The following is a 23,321-nucleotide window of genomic DNA, read 5'->3' as shown; positions in this document are numbered from 1 at the left end:
TGCGCAAGTCAGTACAAATATGTTTATAAACGTATCCTTCAGTAAGTCTCTTTTAATATTTAAAACTAGAATGAATGTTTTGTTGGAACCGCCCACTGGCCGCTTAGCATATTGTTTTCTGATTTGCAAGTATGTGACATGCAGTTATTGTATTTTAATATGAGAGGACATACCTTGAGCAATGACATCTTCAACTGTCACCTGAAACTTCCCAACAGTAAAAACCTTTCCTATATGAGGATTTTGCTGACTGTTAGAATCGATTTTAGAAAACAATTTTTTCATGTTTGTCTCTCGTTTCTTGCCTCTTGTAACAATTTATCACAGATCATTGTAGGTTTATATAAAGAACAAAGACAGACGCTCAACATCTGTTAGAAGGTAATGCTACGTAGGCATAAAATTGCGAAACAAAGTCATTTTTATGAAAAAAGTTATGACAAAATAGATAGTTTCACATAACCGGAAGTCTCCTTGTAAGTCACGTGATTTTTAGATGAGTCGTGTATTTCCGCAAAAAGTCGGGCATTTCCGTATGACCTACCTACGCAGTCATCTCCCCTAGCAAGTCTAAGAGTGACCGGCCTTATCTGTCAAAATGGACATTTTTCCTATCAATCCAGACAAATATCACGTTTGCCAAGAGTATGGCTTCATGATAAAGGAGCCATTGGTATAGTTTTGACACATCAGTATTGACGTTTTCAGTATTAGTATACTTCATTTTAGTGTTGTCATTTGTTTGATGCCTCAATCACAGTTACTTGGTATTTGGACTGCATTTTTTGGCCAGTCGAGCGATTGGTCCCTGTGGTGATCTCTTGGACTGAGAATCATAAAAAAATGTGTTTTAGTACTCTATGATACACATAATAAACACATAATCAACTTTTGGTCGTTTATTTTTATACATTAAATATTTTGAAATTTCATACATTCTCAACAAGCACAAACTAGACGCGTGTTCTCTATTTTCTTTAATAATTCTGCCAAGAATACTGTTTATATACCGACTCACAGATCTTCGCCAGTACTTTCGAGTATGCGCAAGATCCGAGCCCGGCATGCGCTATTTGTCTCTACACGCGGACGGGTACCAGTCATGAGGTAAACATTACCCCGGTTCCCGTTCGCGCGTTAAGTTGAAAAGCGCATGCCGGGTCCGGCCGGTGTGCATGGTCAAAATTACTGGCGAAGATTTGTGAGTCGGTAAAAAAACAGTGTTCTTGGCAGAGTTGTCAAAGAAAATTGCGAAAACACTACTAGTTTGTGCTTGTTGAGCGATTGCACCTTGGAGATAACTTCCTTCTGAACATGCATGCGACGTATACAGTTGTTTTATCGAAAAATTCTTGTAGATCTGAGCTCGTTTCCACACATATGTCTCAACCCGAAATCTGCTAACCTTCATAACTTGTGAATGATAAAGATTGTATGGAATTGTATAATATTTAATATGTAAAAATAAACGACAAAAAGTTGATTATATGTTTATTAAGTGTATCGTAGAGTACTAAAACACATTTTTTATGATTCTCAATCCAAGAGATCACCCTAGGGACCAATCGCTCGACTGGCCAAAAAATGCAGTCCAAATACCAAGTAACTGTGGCCTCAATGGCACCACTAACTCAACACTGGTCAACATACTTAAAAATGCGTACCAGTAAGAATCTGTCAATAGTTTCATGTATAATGGTGCAGATGGGAAAAATATGAACCAAGGGCAAACTATGCTGTCTCCATGGCCTAGTGGTTAAGGCGTCCGCCTACAATGCAGGAGGTCATGGGTTTGATCTGTGGCCTCATCTAGTCCATATAAACACCCGCTTCAGAGTCTTTGACGATTTTTTATTTGGCGACTACGCGTCCATATCCCACTTGTTGTTTTCCAAACCAAGAATGATCCCAGCGCTAAGTGTATTGAGCGGAAAGATAACGGGCACCTGCTAGATGGTACCAAAATGGCGATAATTTGTTGACAGAAGTCGATCTTACTGAGACTAATTATTTGTGTTTCATTAAACACTTAAGTGTAACAAGAGAAAGCTTTTATATATAGCCTGTATATTTTATAACCGTATTGGCTAACAATAATTAATGTGTATCTTTTTTTGTTTTAATTTAGCAGCGTGTTATGTATAGCGGAGTTACAGTTTAAAAATATATTTTACATTGGTATGGATCAGTCGATTTGTGGTGTTTAGGGAACAAAATGAATATCCAAATGTTAAAAAAAGTTCGCTACTAAACGCACATTATTGTGGCTATGGCCGCATCATAACAAAAGAACTTAAAAAGTTTGCTCAAATAGCTCCCTTGCCTGGCGCTCGGCATTTAAAGGGTAGTGCTTGGAAAATTGGTGTACTCAGTACTGGTTTAAACCAGAAAAGTTATACCCTGTGTATCGGTGCTTTACACCGAGCACATGAAAAGAACCAAGGGGTCTCTTCGAAAAAGAGCTAGGGTATTGCAACCGGACTTCCTTGTATCCCACCACTGTCTCTTCCGCATGCTGTCCCTATAGCAAAGGACCCGGTTAGAAATAAGTACTTGCACTTTCAGGGGTTATCCTTGACTGCAAGGTCTAAAGAAATACATACATAAATATGCAGCTAATTACAATAGTTGTCATTTATGATTCAAGGATTTATTTTTATTTGGGCATTTTTATGCTTAGCTGTACACCACAACTCTCAACTGTAAATCCCATGCGAAGTATATTGAAGCTAAAATTCAATTTCAGTTTCCCAAACAGTAATGAATTAATATCGAATACACATAAACATATATTAATATACTCTCCTAGCCAATAGTACAGTTTGTTATAAAAAAGAGAAAGCTTTTTTTTAAACGTACATGTACCTGTAGAATATCTGTAGAATTGTCTTTGTTTACGTAGTAAAACCCCTCTTTTTTATGTAGGAAAGATATGGAAGAAATTTATGTTGCAATTGTGTTATATTTAAGAAGCACTGTGAGGTGATACGCATTGTTTGGCCATATATAACACTGACTCCAAACAACATTAATTTTAGTCTAATATATCACATTGTCTTTTCTGTGCATGCCGATCTGGAAGTTTTCTTCGTCTTTGGCCTGAACAACATCGTGTGGCAGCTGATTTCAAAAATTAATCACAGAAGAAAACTGATAAAGGGTTCATTTGGTTCTTTTTAGGTTTTATTTGTTGACATGCCAAAATTGCTTTGGTTCAGATTTCACTTTTTGGGAAATATTTTTTCATATTTTTTTTGGCTCAATTTACTACCTCGTTAACCTGATTTTTTAAAAGTTTGTAATCTTGCTAATGAACATCTTTTTGTGTTGCCAAATACCTGTTGCAAGCCTGAAGTTTTTTTCTTAATTTGTCTATAGTAACAGCATCGCTTATCCATCTAGGTTTGTTTTTTTATCCTTTACTTGAGTTAGAATTTGGTACTTGATCATTCACGGTACACAATTTTGTGAAAGCTCCACACAGATCTTCAAAACTTCTCTTGACTAAAGGCTTGACTAAAACCTATCATCACTTTTATTAAACAACAGTTTATGAGCACATGTATATTACAGGTGCTCATAATCACAGAATAAATCCAACAGCAAGTTAACATGATCACTACAGCCTAGATAGTAGCACACTATAATTAATGTCTTCATTGTTTACACTATGTAAGTAAACTCTATATTGGAAAAAGCTTACCCGTAAAACTAAAAAAGTTGTAGTTTACACCACCATGCAGCATTCTGGACTAGAGTTTTGTTGTTATTATTTCAGGAATTTCTGCCGGCTTACTTTTCAGCTTGGAACGTACTTGCTAAACAAATGCCAGAGTTGGTTGGGAAGAAGGAGCTCAGAGCAGCTGTGAACAAGGTTAGTACAGAACTTTTCTTATCAGAAAAAAAATCAGAACTAAAGATATTAAGAACTGATTGGTAAATGATAAGTGGTAAAAAGTAAAGAAGACCTGCCTGTGTTTGTTCAGGTTATAATATTAGATAACCCTTTTCTCCTTATTATAGGGGTATTTGTATGCAGAAAAAGTGAATACTGGTATTCAAATCGAGAAATAATTGAATATTGACTTTCAACATCAGGGAATTCATTAGATGTCATTTCTGGGCACTTTCCATCAATTAAAAAGCACCTTTCATACCCTTTTGAAAGTAAAATTCTCCCTCAGAATACTCTTTCAAAGTCCTTTTATAAGGACTTTTGTAAACTTGTTATGAGCTTTAAGTTCACACAATGATGCATTAATATATCATTTAGTATGCATGATTGTTATTGTTTCATTAAATTTTAAGTTGGTCAAAAATATTTCTTTAAAAATCCCCCTTTGCTTGAAAATCCTCAACTAAGGGCTTAGAATGGCCCTAGCTCCCAAAGGACATTGAAAGTATTGCTATTGATATACATGTTTCTTTTGTCAGATGCCGCTACTGGATGTAGATCGTTTGTGTGGATATCGTGAACACAGACTGGCCCATGTGCAACTCTCTCTTATTGGGGCTGCCTACATCTGGCAGGAGGGCGATATTGGGGTAGCAAAGGTCAGCCAAAATCACTATCTGTTCTGTTGATATTGAATTATTTTACAAATAAACATGTACCGCAGTTATACATATGCACATACAACCTCTTTAAGCTTTAAAACTCATTATTGAATAATGGTGTCAGAGGCAAACTTTTTGGTCAAGATATTGTGTGTTATATCATGTATACAAGTTCTCATTTAGATCAGGACATGGACCTTATGACCCCTGTAAAAGAAGATGGGCCATATAGGTTTCCAAATGTCTATAGTTCAGTTGGTCTGTTGGCTGAAGCGGTTGACCGGTACCTTAGGACAATAAAACTTGTTTCAATGGTAGGTTTCCCTTTATAAGCAGATGGACCCTATTGGTATAAGGGATATGAGCGATATTACTTCAGACCAATAACCAGACCAATTACCAGTATTTGATTCCCATTGTTTTGGAGTCAGTTGATCAAAGATCACTGTCAATGTTGTTAAAAAAATTCTGCACGCTAGCTTTACAACAGATTTACCATTGGACCATGAAACTTAACTGGTAAGTCAAACTTGGCCAGTGGATTACCCGTATTGTAACTTTGTATCAGAAGTTTAAGGTCTTTGTCGATATTGTTTGGACATCCTTGCCCGTGAAACTTCATTAAAAGGTTACCATTGACAAGTAGATGACCCATCAGTTTGATGTCTGTTGCCAAAGGTCATGGTCACAGTCAATGTTGTTTGGACAACTTTGTCTTCACAATTACTCAAGAACCACTTGACCTAGCATGATAAATCTCACAGATGAACTTGCCAAATGAAATTTGTGACCCATATTATTTTTATGGTCATTGTTAATGCATTTATTTTTAACACACCAAATTGCAGTCTAGCAAATGTTTCTTACAAAGCAATGCTTAGGGGGCATAACATTTTACAAACATCTCTTTCTCAAATATTGTGCTTATAATGCATGATTGTATAACAATACATGCTCAATGCATTTGGAATAAACGTCCTTCATTACCTAGGAGTTACCAAAGTGCCTGTCTGTACCATGGGTGGCTGTGTCTCGCTGGCTCGGAATACAGCCCATCCTGTCCCATTCAAGTCTTGTTCTTGCCAACTGCAGATACGACACTCAGTCAGGGTAGGTTGGTGGTTTTGAGAGACAAATGTAAAATTATTGGATTTAGCCCTATTAGTCAATAAAGAACATTGATGTTCCTTATAAGAATTTTGCTTTGAACAGTAACATGACATTGACATAACAAGTATAATATTTTGTTCTTGTTTTTTATCCCAGGCTGATTGAAAGCCTGTATAATCTTCCGGGAGGTTCTGAGGCTGCATGGTTTGTTACTGTCACAGCACAGGTGGAGCTGGCCTTCGCAACAGGCATCAAGGTGGGTTCACATAAGAGCTGGGGATATTTCTTTTAAAAAACATTTTATTTTCAAAAGTATTTTCATTTGGAATTCCCACATTCTTCATGGTTGCCCCGTTTGGGTTAAATATTTGATCCCTTGGTTTAGGTCGTTTTCTCAAGAACTTAATTGAGATGATTCACATTTAAACGTTTATTGCTTAATAAACCACAAAAATACAGTGAATCAATTTATATCATGAAAATGATATTTATTTTTGTTTATTTTGATGCAATAGTTTCCTCCTGTTGAGGGTCATTCAGTAATGACAAAAAGCAAAAAATCAGTATGTCAACAGAGTTCTTTTGTTAATTACTTAATTGCACTTTATTGTCAAGCTCGCATGGCGGTTCCATGTATGTGTGATGTCCAAAAGTGCGGAGGCGCGCCCGTCCAGACTGAACCTTGTCTGGTGGTATCTTGACCATCCATTAAAGGATTTTCAAAAACCTTGCCCTGTAGGTTCACCATGATGATGTGCTGTGTTGCACAACAGACGCAGTTCTGTACCTCAAAGGTCAAGGACACCCTTAGAGGTCAAAGGTTGAAATAACCTTTGTCCTGGCTGTATCTTGTGCGGGGTACCTCTAAACCATGCATTAAAGGTTTTTCCTGGAAACTTAACATGAATGTACATCATGATGAGGTGGCGACTCAGGTCCGATCCTCAAAGGTCAAGGTCACTCTTAGAGGTCAAAGGTTGAAATGGTTCTTATCCGGGCTGTATTTTGTGCAGGCCGTCTCTCAACCAATCATTAAAGGATTTTCTTGAAACTTGGCATGAATGTTCTTGATGATTAGGTGGCATGCCACTCACAAGACCCAGGGCTGTACCACAAAGGTAAAGGTCATGCTTAGAGGTCAAATGTTGATATATGTCTGTGTCAAAGGCTCTTTTGATGGGCTGGACATGTCACCTGTTGCCATCTAGTTTAACCTATACTCCATAAATCATGGATATTTTTCTGAATGCAGGACCTGCTGTTAGCCCTGTACCATGCTCAGTGTGGTGACCTTGAGGCTTTGACCTCTGACCTCTTAAGCTTACCAGACATGCTTTACCGCATGCAGACTGCTGTGGCTAAGATGCATGGTTAGTGAGTATATTTTTGGGCGCCAGCCATCTGTTTTCACTTTTGGTCTCATGGAAAGAACCTTCTAATTGCACATAATTTGTATTTAATTTTATCATATTTTACCAAAAAATCATCTCAAAATAGAAAATACAAAAATGCACCTTTTGATAAAATTGCACATTAATAATGTAGTACACAAATAACATCATTTGTGTAACTTGAATATATTTTGATAATCATTTTTCTATGTGAAATACTAGTACAACTGAATTTGTTTTACCCTAGACTTGTTCATTTAATGCTTTTAACTGTTTTCAGTAATTTAAACGGATTAAACTTTGATGAAATATATTGATTAGGCTTTTTTAAAATTTATAATTGAAATACATAAGCATGCATGTTTGTAACCAAAGGGACCTTTCAAGATTATCAGTTATAAGTTTTTGTTTTTCATGGGAAAGCCTTTTCTTTGTTTTTAAAATATGCAGATTATCTATATAAAAAATAGGTCCTGTTTTCACTTATACATGGAACTTTTTTTGACCTATGAATATGGAGATACAAAGAACAAAGAAATTGAGTTCTTTTGAATGTCCATCATGTGCATAGCTTATATGTAACATATGTAACACACAGGCTATACTCCCCTTTTAATTGTTTAACCAGTTGCAAACTTTGGCAATAAATATCAATTATTTCACATTTTTTACAGAAAAGTTATCTGCAGAAACCTTTTATGATATTATGCGCCCTTTTTTGAATGGGTAAGTAACATTTGTTATCAGACTGCTAATATCTTGTGTACAGTAATTTAATGTATACATGTATAATTAATGTTTTTCTCTGTTCCATTATGAAAGAGGTTTCAAAAGTCTAAAGAACTTCTTTCCACTTGAATTGAGTCTTAAACACACAATGAGTGATGTTTAATTTTCAAAAGTGCACCTTTAACTGAAAAATTTCTCTTAGAAATCATTATCAATTCTTGCTTTGCCAAATTCCTACAGTAATTGTGCACTGTTGCAGATGGGGTGGGGCAAGTTCACCATTACCTGATGGTGTTATATACAGGGGCATCAGTGACCAGCCGGTAAAGGTTAGCATGTTGTTAATGTTTAAAATGTTTTTCACGCACTTAAGGCCATCTTAACAAAAAAAATTGATTACAAATGCTTTTTTCAGTCGGGTGGTAGATCAAGCATTATTTTTTTGAATGCTGAAAATATGTATTGGTTTGCTTTCTAAAAGTAAAAAAGAATTAATAATGTTGGGGTAGATTTACATGAGTTAATCGGTCCACTGAAATAAAAAAAATAAAAAAGTTGCTATACATATATTGGGTTGATTCATTGCAATTTAATGCATCTAAGTGTAACCATTTTATTTATATAGTTCATAGTTTTAATTTATTTCTGGTCATGAAGAACTACCTTAACCAGTATTAGAATACACAGTAACAAGTGAACGCTACAGTTTTAAGTTTACCTTACAGTATAAAATAACTTTTTAAAGTCCTGTGATGAAAAGGGTATTCTGTGTACTGTTGTTAACAGATGACTGGGGGTAGTGCAGCCCAGAGCTCCACCCTACAGTGTATAGATGCTGTCCTTGGAGTCCAGCATGAGCCAGGTATGAAAGCACTCACAACATTTAGAGAATATTCTTGGTCTATTGTGTTAATGATGATAAGTAATAAATGTTTTTTTTTAAATTCTATCATCTATAGCTTTAATATTATTAATCACTAGCTAATTTGACAACATTTGTAAATCTCATATATCTTGAATGAAGAACTTTACTTTAATTTCGGCTGAGGGAATTTGATTTCACTATTTTGACCAAAGGGAGATTGATTTCACTTAGTTGACTGTATGTAGATTGGTTTCACTATGTTGACTGTATGTAGACTGATTTCACTATGTTGGCTGTATGTAGATTGATTTCACTATGTTGGCTGTATGTAGGTTGATTTCACTATGTTGACTGTATGTAGATTGATTTCACTATGTTGGCTATAGTGAGATTGGTTTCACTATGTTGGCTGTATGTAGAGTGATTTCACTATGTTGGCTGTATGTAGGTTGATTTCACTATGTTGACTGTATGTAGATTGATTTCACTATGTTGGCTATAGTGAGATTGGTTTCACTATGTTGGCTGTATGTAGAGTGATTTCACTATGTTGGCTGTATGTAGGTTGATTTCACTATGTTGACTGTATGTAGATTGATTTCACTATGTTGGCTATAGTGAGATTGGTTTCACTATGTTGGCTGTATGTAGAGTGATTTCACTATGTTGACTGTATGTAGATTGATTTCACTATGTTGGCTATAGTGAGATTGGTTTCACTATGTTGACTGTATGTAGAGTGATTTCACTATGTTGACTGTATGTAGATTGATTTCACTATGTTGGCTATAGGGAGATTGGTTTCACTATGTTGACTGTATGTAGAGTGATTTCACTATGTTGACTGTATGTAGATTGATTTCACTATGTTGGCTATAGGGAGATTGGTTTCACTATGTTGGCTGTATGTAGAGTGATTTCACTATTTTGACTGTATGTAGATTGATTTCACTATGTTGGCTATAGGGAGATTGGTTTCACTATGTTGACTGTATGTAGATTGATTTCACTATGTTGGCTATAGGGAGATTGATTTCACTATTTTGACTGTATGTAGATTGATTTCACTATGTTGGCTATAGGGAGATTGATTTCACTATTTTGACTGTATGTAGATTGATTTCACTATGTTGGCTATAGGGAATTTGATTTCACTATTTTGACTGTATGTAGATTGATTTCACTATGTTGGCTATAGGGAATTCGATTTCACTATTTTGACCAAAGGGAGATTGATTTCACTATGTTGGCTGTAGGAAGATTGATTTCACTATGTTGACTATAGGGAGATTGATTTCACTATGTTGGTTATAGGGAGATGGATTTCACTATGTTGACTATAGGGAGATGGATTTCACTATGTTGGCTGTAGGAAGATTGATTTCACTATGTTGGCTATAGGGAGATGGATTTAACTATGTTGGCTATAGGGAGATTGATTTCACTATGTTGACTATAGGGAGATTGATTTCACTATGTTGGCTATAGGGAGATGGATTTAACTATGTTGGCTATAGGGAGATGGATTTCACTATGTTGGCTATAGGGAGATGGATTTCACTATGTTGGCTATAGGGAGATGGATTTAACTATGTTAGCTATAGGGAGATGGATTTCACTATGTTGGCTATAGTGAGATTGATTTCACTATGTTGACTATAGGAAGATGGATTTCACTATGTTGGCTATAGGGAGATTGATTTCACTATGTTGGTTATAGGGAGATTGATTTCACTATGTTGGCTGTAGGAAGATGGATTTCACTATGTTGACTATAGGGAGATTGATTTCACTATGTTGACTGTATGTAGATTGATTTCACTATGTTGGCTATAGGGAGATTGATTTCACTATGTTGACTGTATGTAGATTGATTTCACTATGTTGACTATAGGGAGATGGATTTAACTATGTTGGCTATAGGGAGATTGATTTCACTATGTTGGCTATAGGGAGATGGATTTAACTATGTTGGCTATAGGGAGATGGATTTCACTATGTTGGCTATAGGGAGATGGATTTAACTATGTTGGCTATAGGGAGATTGATTTCACTATGTTGACTATAGGGAGATTGATTTCACTATGTTGGCTATAGGGAGATGGATTTAACTATGTTGGCTATAGGGAGATGGATTTCACTATGTTGGCTATAGGGAGATGGATTTCACTATGTTGGCTATAGGGAGATGGATTTAACTATGTTAGCTATAGGGAGATGGATTTCACTATGTTGGCTATAGTGAGATTGATTTCACTATGTTGACTATAGGAAGATGGATTTCACTATGTTGGCTATAGGGAGATTGATTTCACTATGTTGGTTATAGGGAGATTGATTTCACTATGTTGGCTGTAGGAAGATGGATTTCACTATGTTGACTATAGGGAGATTGATTTCACTATGTTGACTGTATGTAGATTGATTTCACTATGTTGGTTATAGGGAATTCGATTTCACTATTTTGACCAAAGGGAGATTGATTTCACTATGTTGGCTGTAGGAAGATTGATTTCACTATGTTGACTATAGGGAGATTGATTTCACTATGTTGGTTATAGGGAGATTGATTTCACTATGTTGGCTATAGGGAGATTGATTTCACTATGTTGGCTATAGGGAGATGGATTTCACTATGTTGGCTATTGGGAGATGGATTTCACTATGTTGACTATAGGGAGATTGATTTTACTATGTTGACTATAGGGAGATTGATTTTACTTTGTTGGCTATAGGGAGATGGATTTCACTATGTTGGCTATAGGGAGATGGATTTCACTATGTTGGCTATTGGGAGATTGATTTTACTTTGTTGGCCATAGGGAGATTGACTTCACTATGTTGACTATAGGGAGGTTGATTTTACTATGTTGACTATAGGGAGATTGATTTCACTATGTTGACTATAGGGAGATTGATTTCACTATGTTGACTAAAGGACGATTGATTTCACTATGTTGACTATAGGGAGATTGATTTCACTATGTTGACTATAGGGAGATTGATTCACTATATTGACTAAAGGACAATTGATTTTACTATGTTGGCTATAGGAAGAATGATTTAACTATGTTGACTATAGGGAGATTGATTTCACTATGTTGGCTGTAGGAAGATTGATTTCACTATGTTGACTATAGGGAGATTGATTTCACTATGTTGGTTATAGGGAGATTGATTTCACTATGTTGGCTATAGGGAGATTGATTTCACTATGTTGGCTATAGGGAGATGGATTTCACTATGTTGGCTATTGGGAGATGGATTTCACTATGTTGACTATAGGGAGATTGATTTTACTATGTTGACTATAGGGAGATTGATTTTACTTTGTTGGCTATAGGGAGATGGATTTCACTATGTTGGCTATAGGGAGATGGATTTCACTATGTTGGCTATTGGGAGATTGATTTTACTTTGTTGGCCATAGGGAGATTGACTTCACTATGTTGACTATAGGGAGATTGATTTTACTATGTTGACTATAGGGAGATTGATTTCACTATGTTGACTATAGGGAGATTGATTCACTATATTGACTAAAGGAAGATTGATTTCACTATGTTGACTATAGGGAGATTGATTTCACTATGTTGACTATAGGGAGATTGATTCACTATATTGACTAAAGGACAATTGATTTTACTATGTTGGCTATAGGAAGATTGATTTCACTATGTTGACTATAGGGAGATTGATTTCACTATGTTGACTAAAGGACGATTGATTTCACTATGTTGACTATAGGGAGATTGATTTCACTATGTTGACTAAAGGACGATTGATTTTACTATGTTGGCTATAGGAAGATTGATTTCACTATGTTGACTAAAGGACGATTGATTTCACTATGTTGACTATAGGGAGATTGATTTCACTATGTTGACTAAAGGACAATTGATTTTACTATGTTGGCTATAGGAAGATTGATTTCACTATGTTGACTATAGGGAGATTGATTTCACTATGTTGACTATAGGGAGATTGATTTCACTATATTGACTAAAGGAAGATTGATTTCACTATGTTGACTATAGGGAGATTGATTTCACTATATTGACCAAAGGGAGATGGATTTCACTATGTTGGCTATAGGAAGATTGATTTCACTATGTTGACTATAGGGAGATTGATTTCACTATGTTGACTATAGGGAGATTGATTTCACTATGTTGACTAAAGGACGATTGATTTCACTATGTTGGCTATAGGGAGATGGATTTCATTATGAAATGTAAAGGATATTCCTCTCTGTTTAAATTTAAGGCTATTAGCAGCTATGTTTTGAACATTATTAGAAATACAATTCTATAAATAAAGATTGATAAAAATGCCTTCAGCTGTACAGGACTCAAAACCCACAACAACTTTATCACCAATGTTGAACAACTTTATTTGTCATTTGATTTTTTCCAGTATCCTGCAGTAGAAAAAAGCTTATGGTAATCCCAGTTCACACATGCATTTCGGCTTTTTCAGTTCTCTAAGTTGATACAACTAGGATTTCAAATGTCAAATTTCAACCAGTGACTGGTGTACCATTTTCCAGTATGTTTTCAGAGATTGGTGAGTTCCTGCAGAACATGAGGCGGTACATGCCAACCCTCCACCGACAGTTCATTGAGACAATAGAGGAACATTCCAAAGTGAAATCCTTAGGTAACATGATAAATTGATCTGTGACTGAATTTTAAATTTTTTAATGCAATTTTTTAAGGTTACAGTATCTAAATTTTTTGTATGAGAGCTGGAAATAATTATTTTCTTCATTTTAATGTAGATTTGAAGCAATCTTTTAAACATTTTGATAGATAGGCTTGATGGCCAGAGCTCTGGTATTTTATCTTATTGTATGAGGCTACTTGTTTGATTTTTTTTCAGTTAAGCCAAAAGCACACAACAATTACAAATTAACAATACTGTCATGCATAGTTTTTTTTTACATCATCTCTTTCAATGACACAAATAAAACACTTTTTATTATTTGGTAGATGTAATTAATGTGAATTTTTCTTATTGTATGAGGCTACTTGTTTTGTTTTTTTTTCAGTTAAGCCAAAAGCACACAACAATTACAAATTAACAATACTGTCATACATATTTTTTTACATCATCTCTTTCAATGACACAAATAAAACACTTTTTATTATTTGGTAGATGTAATAAATGTGAATTTTTTGCCTAAATTAGAGATACTAATTATTTTTTATGACAACAAGTCTTTCACACATAGTAGGTGGTGAATTAACAAAAAAGGTTAAAAATAACTGGTTCCAACAACCTGGTTTGCTGGCTAAGCAGTGTATTGTCACAGTACTGAAATAAATTTATCACTTTGTAAGATATACATGCAGAACATAACACACTATTGATGACAGTATATTCCAGCTGTTCATTACTCCAATAATAAACATTATCCCATTAATTGGAATGACAAAAAACAAGCATAAAATTATTGTGCCAATTTTTGTTATTTATTTCAAAAATAAAGATTTTAAGCTAGTATTAGTGGTGAAAATATTTTAAACATTTCTATTTTTGTAGCCATTCATGATAATGAAAGGTGTCTCTAAAAGGTTGGATGTATAAATGTATGTTATTTGCAAAAACTTTTCTTTAGATGGGTGCTACAGAATGTAATGATTAAAATTCAATTGTTTCATTTATTTTGTCTGCTTGCATTTTTTGTCCGAACCACTAGTATAAAAAAGAAATGAGGCTCTAACGTCTGCCTACAACCAGGACATACGTCCTACTAAGCCATGTTCTGTGTTGTAGTTGAGTCTAGTGAGAATGAGGCTCTGATTTCTGCCTACAACCAGGACATATGTCCTACTAAGCCATGTTCTGTGTTGTAGTGGAGTCCAGTGAGAATGAGGCTCTGATGTCTGCCTACAACCAGGACATATGTCCTACTAAGCCATGTTCTGTGTTGTAGTTGAGTCTAGCGAGAATGAGGCCCTGATGTCTGCCTACAACCAGGACATATGTCCTTCTAAGCCATGTTCTGTGTTGTAGTGGAGTCCAGTGAGAATGAGGCTCTGACATCTGCCTACAACCAGGACATATGTCCTACTAAGCCATGTTCTGTGTTGTAGTGGAGTCCAGTGAGAATGAGGCTCTGACATCTGCCTACAACCAGGACATATGTCCTACTAAGCCATGTTCTGTGTTGTAGTTGAGTCCAGTGAGAATGAGGCCCTGATGTCTGCCAACAACCAGGACATATGCCCCACTAAGCCATGTTCTGTGTTGTAGTTGAGTCCAGTGAGAAAGAGGCTCTGACATCTGCCTACAACCAGGACATATGTCCTACTAAGCCATGTTCTGTGTTGTAGTGGAGTCCAGTGAGAATGAGGCACTGCCGTCTGCCTACAACCAGGACATATTTCCTACTAAGGCTTGTTCTGTGTTGTAGTGGAGTCCAGTGAGAATGAGGCTCTGACGTCTGCCTACAACCAGGACATATGTCCTACTAAGCCATGTTCTGTGTTGTAGTTGAGTCTAGTGAGAATGAGGCCCTGACGTCTGCCTACAACCAGGCTCTCCAGGCGGTGATAGACTTCCGCAGCTACCATGTACAGATTGTTACCAAGTATACGCATAATTCTTTTAAAATGTTGTACATCTATGTGCTCCTTAAATACATTATTTTTGAAATTTCCTTCTTAGATCTACATTAGTAGCAGTCATTTCATTTATAATTAACACATACTAAATTTAGTCTTAAATTAAAAACTGTAATTTTGTAATTGTCATATTTCATAATAAATTCATTATCGTGTGCCATATCAATTGTAGTATCTTGACTTCAAAAATGTCTCATGCTTGTTTCTCTCTGGTGCTGGTTAATGACTTATGTCTTGTCCATGTATGTTCAGGTACATAGTGGTTATGGCTAACCGGAAGTCAAGGAACAAGGAGTATGAGGCTCTCGCCACCCGAGGGACAGGGGGATCCAGTAAGTGTTATTTAATGCTTATAAGTGTGTTCAAACCTTGTTCTATTTGGTCTCCTTTCAGACATTGTTCTGTCTTCCCACCTTTCAGACATTGTTCTGTCAATTTACCTTTCAGACATTGTTCTGTCTACTTACCTTTCAGACATTGTTCTGTCTTCCCACCTTTCAGAGATTGTTCTGTCAACTTACCTTTCAGACATTGTTATGTCTACTTACCTTTCAGACATTGTTATGTCTACTTACCTTTCAGACATTGTTCTGTCTTCCCACCTTTCAGACATTGTTCTGACCACGTACCTTTCAGACATTGTTCTTTCTACTTACATTTCAGACATAGTTCTGTCTTCCCACCTTTCAGACATTGTTATGTCTGCTTACCTTTCAGACATTGTTCTGTCCACTTACCTTTCAGACATTGTTCTGTATTCCCACCTTTCAGACATTGTTCTATCCACTTACGTTTCAGACATTGTTCTGTATTTCCACCTTTCAGATAGTGTTCTGTCCACTTACCTTTCAGACATTGTTCTGTATTCCCACCTTTCAGAGATTGTTCTGTCCACTTACCTTTCAGACATTGTTCTGTATTCCCACCTTTCAGACATTGTTCTGTCTACTTACCTTTCAGACATTGTTCTGTATTCCCACCTTTCAGAAATTGTTCTGTCCACTTACCTTTCAGACATTGTTCTGTATTCCCACCTTTCAGACATTGTTCTGTATTCCCACCTTTCAGACATTGTTCTGTATTCCCACCTTTCAGACATTGTTCTGTCCACTTACCTTTCAGACATTGTTCTGTATTCCCACCTTTCAGACATTGTTCTGTCTTCCCACCTTTCAGACATTGTTCTGTCCACTTACCTTTCAGACATTGGTCTGTCTTCCCACCTTTCAGACAATGTTCTGTCCACTTACCTATCAAACATTGTTCTGTCCACTTACCTATCAATCATTGTTCTTTCCACTTACCTATCAAACATTGTTCTGTCCACTTACCTATCAGTCATTATTCTGTCTTCCTACCTTTCAGACATTGCTCTGTCTTCCCACCTTTCAGACATTGTTCTGTCCACTTACCTATCAAACATTGTTCTGTCCACTTACCTATCAAACATTGTTCTGTCCACTTACCTATCAATCATTGTACTTTCCGCTTACCTATCAAACATTGTTCTGTCCACTTACCTATCAGACATTGTTCTGTCCACTTACCTATCAAGCATTGTTCTGTCCACTTACCTATCAGACATTGTTCTGTCCACTTACCTATCAAACATTGTCCTGCCCACTTACCTATCAAACATTGTCCTGTCCATTTACCTATCAGACATTGTTCTGTCCACTTACCTATCAAACATTGTTTTGTCCACTTACCTATCAATCATTGTACTTTCCGCTTACCTATCAAACATTGTTCTGTCCACTTACCTATCAGACGTTGTTCTGTCCACTTACCTATCAAGCATTGTTCTGTCCACTTACCTATCAGACATTGTTCTGTCCACTTACCTATCAAACATTGTCCTGTCCATTTACCTATCAGACATTGTTCTGTCCACTTACCTATCAGACATTGTTCTGTCCACTTACCTATCAAACATTGTTTTGTCCACTTACCTATCAAACATTGTTCTGTCCACTTACCTATCAAACATTGCTCTGTCCACTTACCTAACAAACATTGTTCTGTCCACTTACCTATCAGACATTGTTCTGTCCACTTACCTATCAGACATTGTTCTGTCTTCCCACCTTTTAGACATTGTCTTGTCAACTTACCTATCAAACATTGTTCTGTCCACTTACCTATCAGACATTGTTCTGTCTTCCCACCTTTCAGACATTGTCCTGTCAACTTACCTATCAAACATTGTTCTGTCCACTTACCTATCAGACATTGTTCTGTCTTCCCACCTATCAGACATTGTTCTGTCTTCCCACCTTTTAGACATTGTCTTGTCAACTTACCTATCAAACATTATTCTGTCCACTTACCTATCAGACATTGGTCTGTCTTCCCACCTTTCAGACATTCTTCTGTCCACTTACCTATCAAACATTGCTCTGTCCACTTACCTAACAAATATTGTTCTGTCCACTTACCTATCAGACATTGTTCTGTCCACTTAACCTATCAGACATTGTTCTGTCTTCCCACTTTTTAGACATTGTTCTGTCTACTCACCCATCAAACATTGTTCTGTCCACTTACCTTTCAGATATTGTTCTGTCCACTCACCTTTCAGACATTGTTCTGTCCACTTATCGATCAAACATTGTCCTGTCCACTTACCTTTCAGACATTGTTCTGTCCACTTACCTATCAGACATTGTCCTGTCCACTTACCTATCAGACATTGTTCTGTCCACTTACCTTTCAGACATTGTTCTGTCCACTTACCTTTCAGACATTGTTCTGTCCACTTACCTATCAAACATTGTCCCGTCCACTTACCTTTCAGACATTGTTCTGTCCACTTACCTATCAGACATTGTTCTGTCCACTTACCTATCAAACCTTGCTCTGTCCACTTACCTAACAAACATTGTTCTGTCCACTTACCTATCAGACATTGTTCTGTCCACTTACCTATCAGTCATTGTTCTGTCTTCCTACCTTTCAGACATTGTTCTGTCCACTTATCTTTAAGACATTGTTCTGTCTACTCACCCATCAAACATTGTTCTGTCCACTTACCTTTCAGACATTGTTCTGTCCACTTACCTATCAGTCATTATTCTGTCTTCCCACCTTTTAGACATTGTTCTGTCCACTTATCTATCAAACATTGTTCTGTCTTCCCACCTTTTAGACATTGTTCTGTCCACTTACCTTTCAGACATTGTTCTGTCCACTTACCTATCAGTCATTATTCTGTCTTCCCACCTTTTAAACATTGTTCTGTCCACTTACCTATCAAACATTGTTCTGTCTTCCCACCTTTTAGACATTGTTCTGTCCACTTATCTTTTAGACATTGTTCTGTCTACTCACCCATCAAACATTGTTCTGTCCACTTACCTTTCAGACATTGTTCTGTCCACTCACCTTTCAGTCATTGTCCTGTCCACTTACCTATCAGACATTGTTCTGTCCAATTACCTATCAAACATTGTTCTGTCCACTTACCTTTCAGACATTGTTCTGTCCACTTACCTATCAGACATTGTTCTGTCCACTTACCTAACAAACATTGTCCTGTCCACTTACCTTTCAGACATTGTTCTGTCCACTTACCTATCAGACATTGTTCTGTCCACTTACCTATCAAACATTGTTCTGTCCACTTACCTTTCAGACATTGTTCTGTCCACTTACCTATCAAACATTGTTCTGTCCACTTACCTTTCAGACATTGTTCTGTCCAATCACCTTCCAGAGATTGTTCTGTCTACTTACCTTTCAGAGATTGATCTGTCTACTTAAGTTTCAGACATTGTTCTGTCTACTCACCTTTCGGACATTGTTCTGTCTACTTAACTTTCAGACATTGTTTTGTCCTCTGCGCCTTTCGGACATTATCAGTATCTATCATATGTTTCCGGAAGGATAGAAAATTCCGACCCGAGGGCACGAAGCGTACCAGCGGGTCGGATTTTTCAATCCAGACCTTAAAAAAACATTATTGATATTTTTTCTTGCATATCTGAAATTATAAATTTTTGGAAAAATTGACGTAGAAAACGCAAGTTTGTACCAAAAAGCGCTTGCGACGTTGTTAACCAGGTTTTCAACGAAAACCGGGTTATTAGAATGAGGTTGTCGTTGGGCGGGCAGACGGGCGGGCGGGCGTCAAACATTGGTTTCTGTTCAATAACTTTAGTTAGCATTGATAGATTGATAAAACTTGGTGTGTAGGTAGCTTATGGGAAGAGATAGCTTGGGATTGCTTTTGAGGGGGGTGGGGCTAAGGTCAAGGTCACTGTTTCTAAAAATAGAAAATGATTTCTGCCCATAACTTTAGATAGCATTGATAGATATTGACGAAACTTGGTGTGTAAGTTGCTTATGTGAAGAGCTAACTTGGGATTGCTTTTGAGTGGGGAGGGGCTAAGGTCAAAGTCACTATTACTTAAAATAGAAAAATGGTCAAGGTCACTGTTACTTTAAATAGAAAAATGGTTTCTGCCCAATTAGTTTAGTTAGCATTGACAGATATTGATGAAACTTGGTGTGTAGGTAGCTTATGTACAGAGCTAGCTTGGGATTTCTTTTGAGGGGGGTGGGGCTAAGGTCAAGGTCGCCTGTTACTAAAAATAGAAAAATGGTTTCTGCCCAATAATATAAGTTAGCATTGATAGATATTGATGAAACTTAGTGTGTAGGTAGCTTATGTGAAGAGCTAGCTTGGAATTGCTTTTGAGTGGGGAGGGGCTAAGGTCAAGGTCACTATTACTAAAAATAGAAAAATAATCTCCGCCCAATAACTTTAGTTAGGATTGACAGATATTGATGAAACTTGGTGTGTAGGTAGCATGTGAAGAGCTAGCTTGGGATTGCTTTTGAGTGGGGAGGGGCTACGGTCAATGTCACTGTTACTTGAAATAGAAAAATGTTTTTTGCCAAATAACTTCTAATAGCATTGATAGATATTGATTAAACTTGGTGTGTGGGTAGCTTATGTAAAGAGCTAGCTTGGGAAACTAAACACATAAGATACTTAATTAGAGTAATTTTCAGTTACGTCTCTTTACACATAAGAAACTTAATTAGAGTAATTTTCAGTTACGTCTCTTTTTGATAAAAGTAAAGATAAAGTCATACAACAAATTAATTGGCTATAATTTCTGATTGCCCATAACAAAAACCTGGTTTCGTCGCATTGCGGCGCTTCTAGTTTACCTCATAAAGCGCAGTAATTTTAAATCACTGTTGACATCAAATAGTTCCTCTAAAAATCACGTTTTTACGATTATTTATTCTCAATTTTAATTAAAAGTGTTGCATACTTATTTATTTGATTGCGCTTTATTGAAATGCATAATATACTTTTCATACACCATACCATAAAAGAAATAAGAAGTGGCGCGTTGTTGCGCGTGACTCATCTTACATGGTGGTGTAAGACGTTTTTTTCCAGCACTGGTCACATGACCGGAAACAATCGTCGAGTATGCAAGAATGTTCTGTCTGCGATTGTTTCAGACATTGTTCTTTTTGCTCAAATTTTCATTGTTCTTTTTATCCCCCGCAGAACTGAATGTTTTTGGAGGGGATATTGTTTTCGTATTGTCCATTTAGGAAATCTGTATTATTATGTCCACTTTATTGTAATGCCTCATTATGTTATATTGTATATGTACTGGTTTTTTTGTCATGTATTTATGACATGAGTGATGTTAACTAAACTTGTAAACTTGTCTAACTGCCATTCCGTCCTTGCATCAGTCCATTTGTCTGTTACATTGTTTCATCGTCCGGAACCATATCTTGGTATAAAAATGGTCAGATGATATTTAAACTTGGTCAGAATGTTCCCCTTGATCACGCCTCAACGGCTTGTCAAAGTGGGTTACACGGGGTCAAAAGTAAGGTCACAATGTAAACCTTAAAAAAAGTCTTTGGAACACACACGAGGCATTATATTTGGTCCAATATTCATCAAACAGAATATTTCCATCATATGGACTCTTGGACAAATTAAAATTGGTTCACATGTGATCAAAAATTATGTCACCAGGTCACTAGGTCAAATCTTATTATTTTGACTGGAACCAAACTAACGATTGGTCAGATTTGGTTCGAACTTAGACAGAATGTCACCCTTGATGAAATGTCTCATGATGTCAAAAACTAAGTCATGAGCTCAAATCTGATAAAAAAAAAGCTCTGGAACAACATACTAGAGGCAATTTATTTGGTCCAATATAAATTAAAATTTATCAGAATGTTTTCCATGACCGAACATTGACTAGTTTGAAACTTGGTCACATGAAGTCAGAAATTAGGTCACTAGGTCAAATTTTTGATCAATCATGTCCAGAACCAAATATTGGTTTTGGTTGGTCCTACGTTGTTCAAACTGTGGTCAGTATGTTCCCCTTAATGTTATCTTGGTCGCCTTTAAAAGAGGGTCACATAGGGTCAAAATACCGGACGATTGTTTCTGGTCATGTGACCAGTGCTGGAAAACAACGTCTTACACCACCATGTAAGATGAGTCACGCGCAACAACACGCCACTTCTTATTTCTTTTATGGTATGGTGTATGAAAACTAGATCATTAGGTTAAATTGTAAAAAAAATCTTGGGAACTAACAGAGGCAATATATCTGCTCTAATCTTCATGAAACTTTATCAGAATATTAGCCCCATTAAATCTTGGATTGGTTTGAAACTAGGTCACATAGGGTCAGAAGTAGCCCAGTAGCCAAAATAATCCAAATATAAATCCATTGAACACTGAGACATAGCTGTACAAACACCACAAACAGACCACACATTAAATTCATAAAATACCAATGTAAATTCTCAAGAACCTTTTTATTACAGTTGCCATTATACCATATCTCGTACGACAGCTACAGTGACATGAATGCTCAGTGTCATTATTTGTTGTTTGTTTTCAGGTATTTTGCCATTTTTGAAGAGTTTACGAACTACAACCTCCAACACTAAAATTCCGGAAGCCCAGACAGAGTGATAAGAGATGTGTTGTGGTCATTATATGGTATGTGGTGCTACTGTCAGGAATGTGGTAATCAAACTATGGCGATATGTATTGGTGCAGCAATAGAAATGAATCACAAGGAAGACAAACAGAAAGTTTATAGTTTTAACCTCTACATCTTGTGATATTTTCACGCATTTAGATTTATCAAAATCCTTTAAAACATGTGTTCTTACTTCTTATTAAATTCATGGACATTGTGCTTTTCATTATTTCGTATATTGTTCATATTTTCATATACCCAACACACTCACACAGTGACTTGTCCATAATAAATGAAGATTAAAACTAAAATTCCTTTTGTTATTTACTGAGCTTCTTCGTGATAGGCAATCCAACGGAATAGTTAAGTAAGAGACAATTTGTTAAATGATTTGGTGAAATATAATGATATAAAGGCAATACTGATAATAACTATTATGTAGACATTGGCGAGATAATTTTAATGCAAATAACTGCGTGATGTTGAAAAAGCACGTATCAGATTGTGACTGAAATCAAGTATTTTAGGGATACAGTATTATTAGTACTGGAACTTCTGGAAGTAAACAGCGTGAATTTTCACAACATTTAACATGAAAAGTGAAAATGTAAAATGAAAGCTAGTTGAAATAATGTTTATAAATGTCTTTACATATGAAGATGTTGAAACTTTACAATGTATTCTAATAATGCATGTAGTGGTACAAGGAATGTTTTTAGAAGTAGTGACAATATCGCGTTATGGTTTTAGCTAGTATCTTGGCAGAAATATTAATTATATAGGTCCCTCAAAGTATTTTTCCTTGGCATCCAAACACTTTTTGAGCTGTGCTCCGGTACTGGGACTCGAGCTACTTTCCTGTCGCTTACATGCCCAGCATGACAGTCCTGCTGCATGACAATCCTGCTGTGCTTCTAGGATAATCTTTTTTTATCCACCCACATTATTTTATGAGGCTGCATGAGCTATGTTTCATTACCCTTGACAATCTCTCTTAATGACCAAGGGTCCTTATCTTTGAATTTAAAGACCAATGCGGATGCCCATTCAA

At 36.3% G+C, this 23,321-nt stretch overlaps 2 protein-coding genes across 11 annotated transcripts in view; one reads left to right on the top strand and one right to left on the bottom strand.

The window, feature by feature from the left end:
• LOC128222377 (BMP-2-inducible protein kinase-like) overlaps nucleotides 1–1,058 on the bottom strand; it is a 30,606-nt gene extending 29,548 nt beyond the window's left edge. The window contains exon 1 of one of the 2 annotated variants that reach the window (XM_052931361.1): nucleotides 936–1,058. Coding sequence is in view for 1 of the 2 variants with exons in the window: in XM_052931355.1 (XP_052787315.1) it covers nucleotides 174–285 (112 nt within the window). In the remaining variant the exon portion in view is untranslated. Of the gene's footprint in view, nucleotides 1–173; nucleotides 313–935 lie in introns of those variants that run through there. The other variant, XM_052931355.1, reaches the window with a different exon arrangement.
• LOC128222394 (myoglobin-like) lies at nucleotides 550–22,489 on the top strand. Of its 9 annotated transcripts, none has more exons than XM_052931372.1 (13): nucleotides 550–673; nucleotides 3,779–3,874; nucleotides 4,435–4,554; nucleotides 5,549–5,667; nucleotides 5,824–5,923; nucleotides 6,920–7,037; nucleotides 7,733–7,784; nucleotides 8,047–8,116; nucleotides 8,574–8,649; nucleotides 13,213–13,311; nucleotides 15,151–15,247; nucleotides 15,534–15,613; nucleotides 22,187–22,489. In XM_052931372.1, the coding sequence occupies exons 1-13, from the start codon at nucleotides 599–601 to the stop codon at nucleotides 22,258–22,260; spliced, it is 1,176 nt and encodes a 391-aa protein (XP_052787332.1). In that variant the 5' UTR covers nucleotides 550–598; the 3' UTR covers nucleotides 22,261–22,489. The 9 variants fall into 9 exon arrangements, with proteins under 9 accessions (XP_052787332.1, XP_052787347.1, XP_052787364.1 ...); XM_052931387.1 differs by lacking the exon at nucleotides 550–673 and adding an exon at nucleotides 1,132–1,201; XM_052931404.1 differs by lacking the exon at nucleotides 550–673 and adding an exon at nucleotides 1,132–1,209.
• Nucleotides 22,490–23,321: the final 832 nt, after the last annotated feature.

This window comes from Mya arenaria, chromosome 2 (genome assembly GCF_026914265.1).
Source record: "Mya arenaria isolate MELC-2E11 chromosome 2, ASM2691426v1".
NCBI classification, from domain to species: Eukaryota; Metazoa; Mollusca; class Bivalvia; order Myida; family Myidae; genus Mya; species Mya arenaria.
Note: the sequence above shows the minus strand (reverse complement) of the source record. Positions and strands in the feature narration are given on the sequence as shown.

Coding starts and splice junctions, on each gene's coding strand:
- LOC128222394 (XM_052931372.1), top strand. CDS start 599: ATGGACATTTTTCCTATCAATCCAGACAAATATCACGTTTGCCAAGAG. Junction 5,924..6,919: donor CCTTCGCAACAGGCATCAAG/GTGGGTTCACAT, acceptor TTCTGAATGCAG/GACCTGCTGTTAGCCCTGTA. Junction 7,038..7,732: donor TGCTGTGGCTAAGATGCATG/GTTAGTGAGTAT, acceptor CATTTTTTACAG/AAAAGTTATCTGCAGAAACC.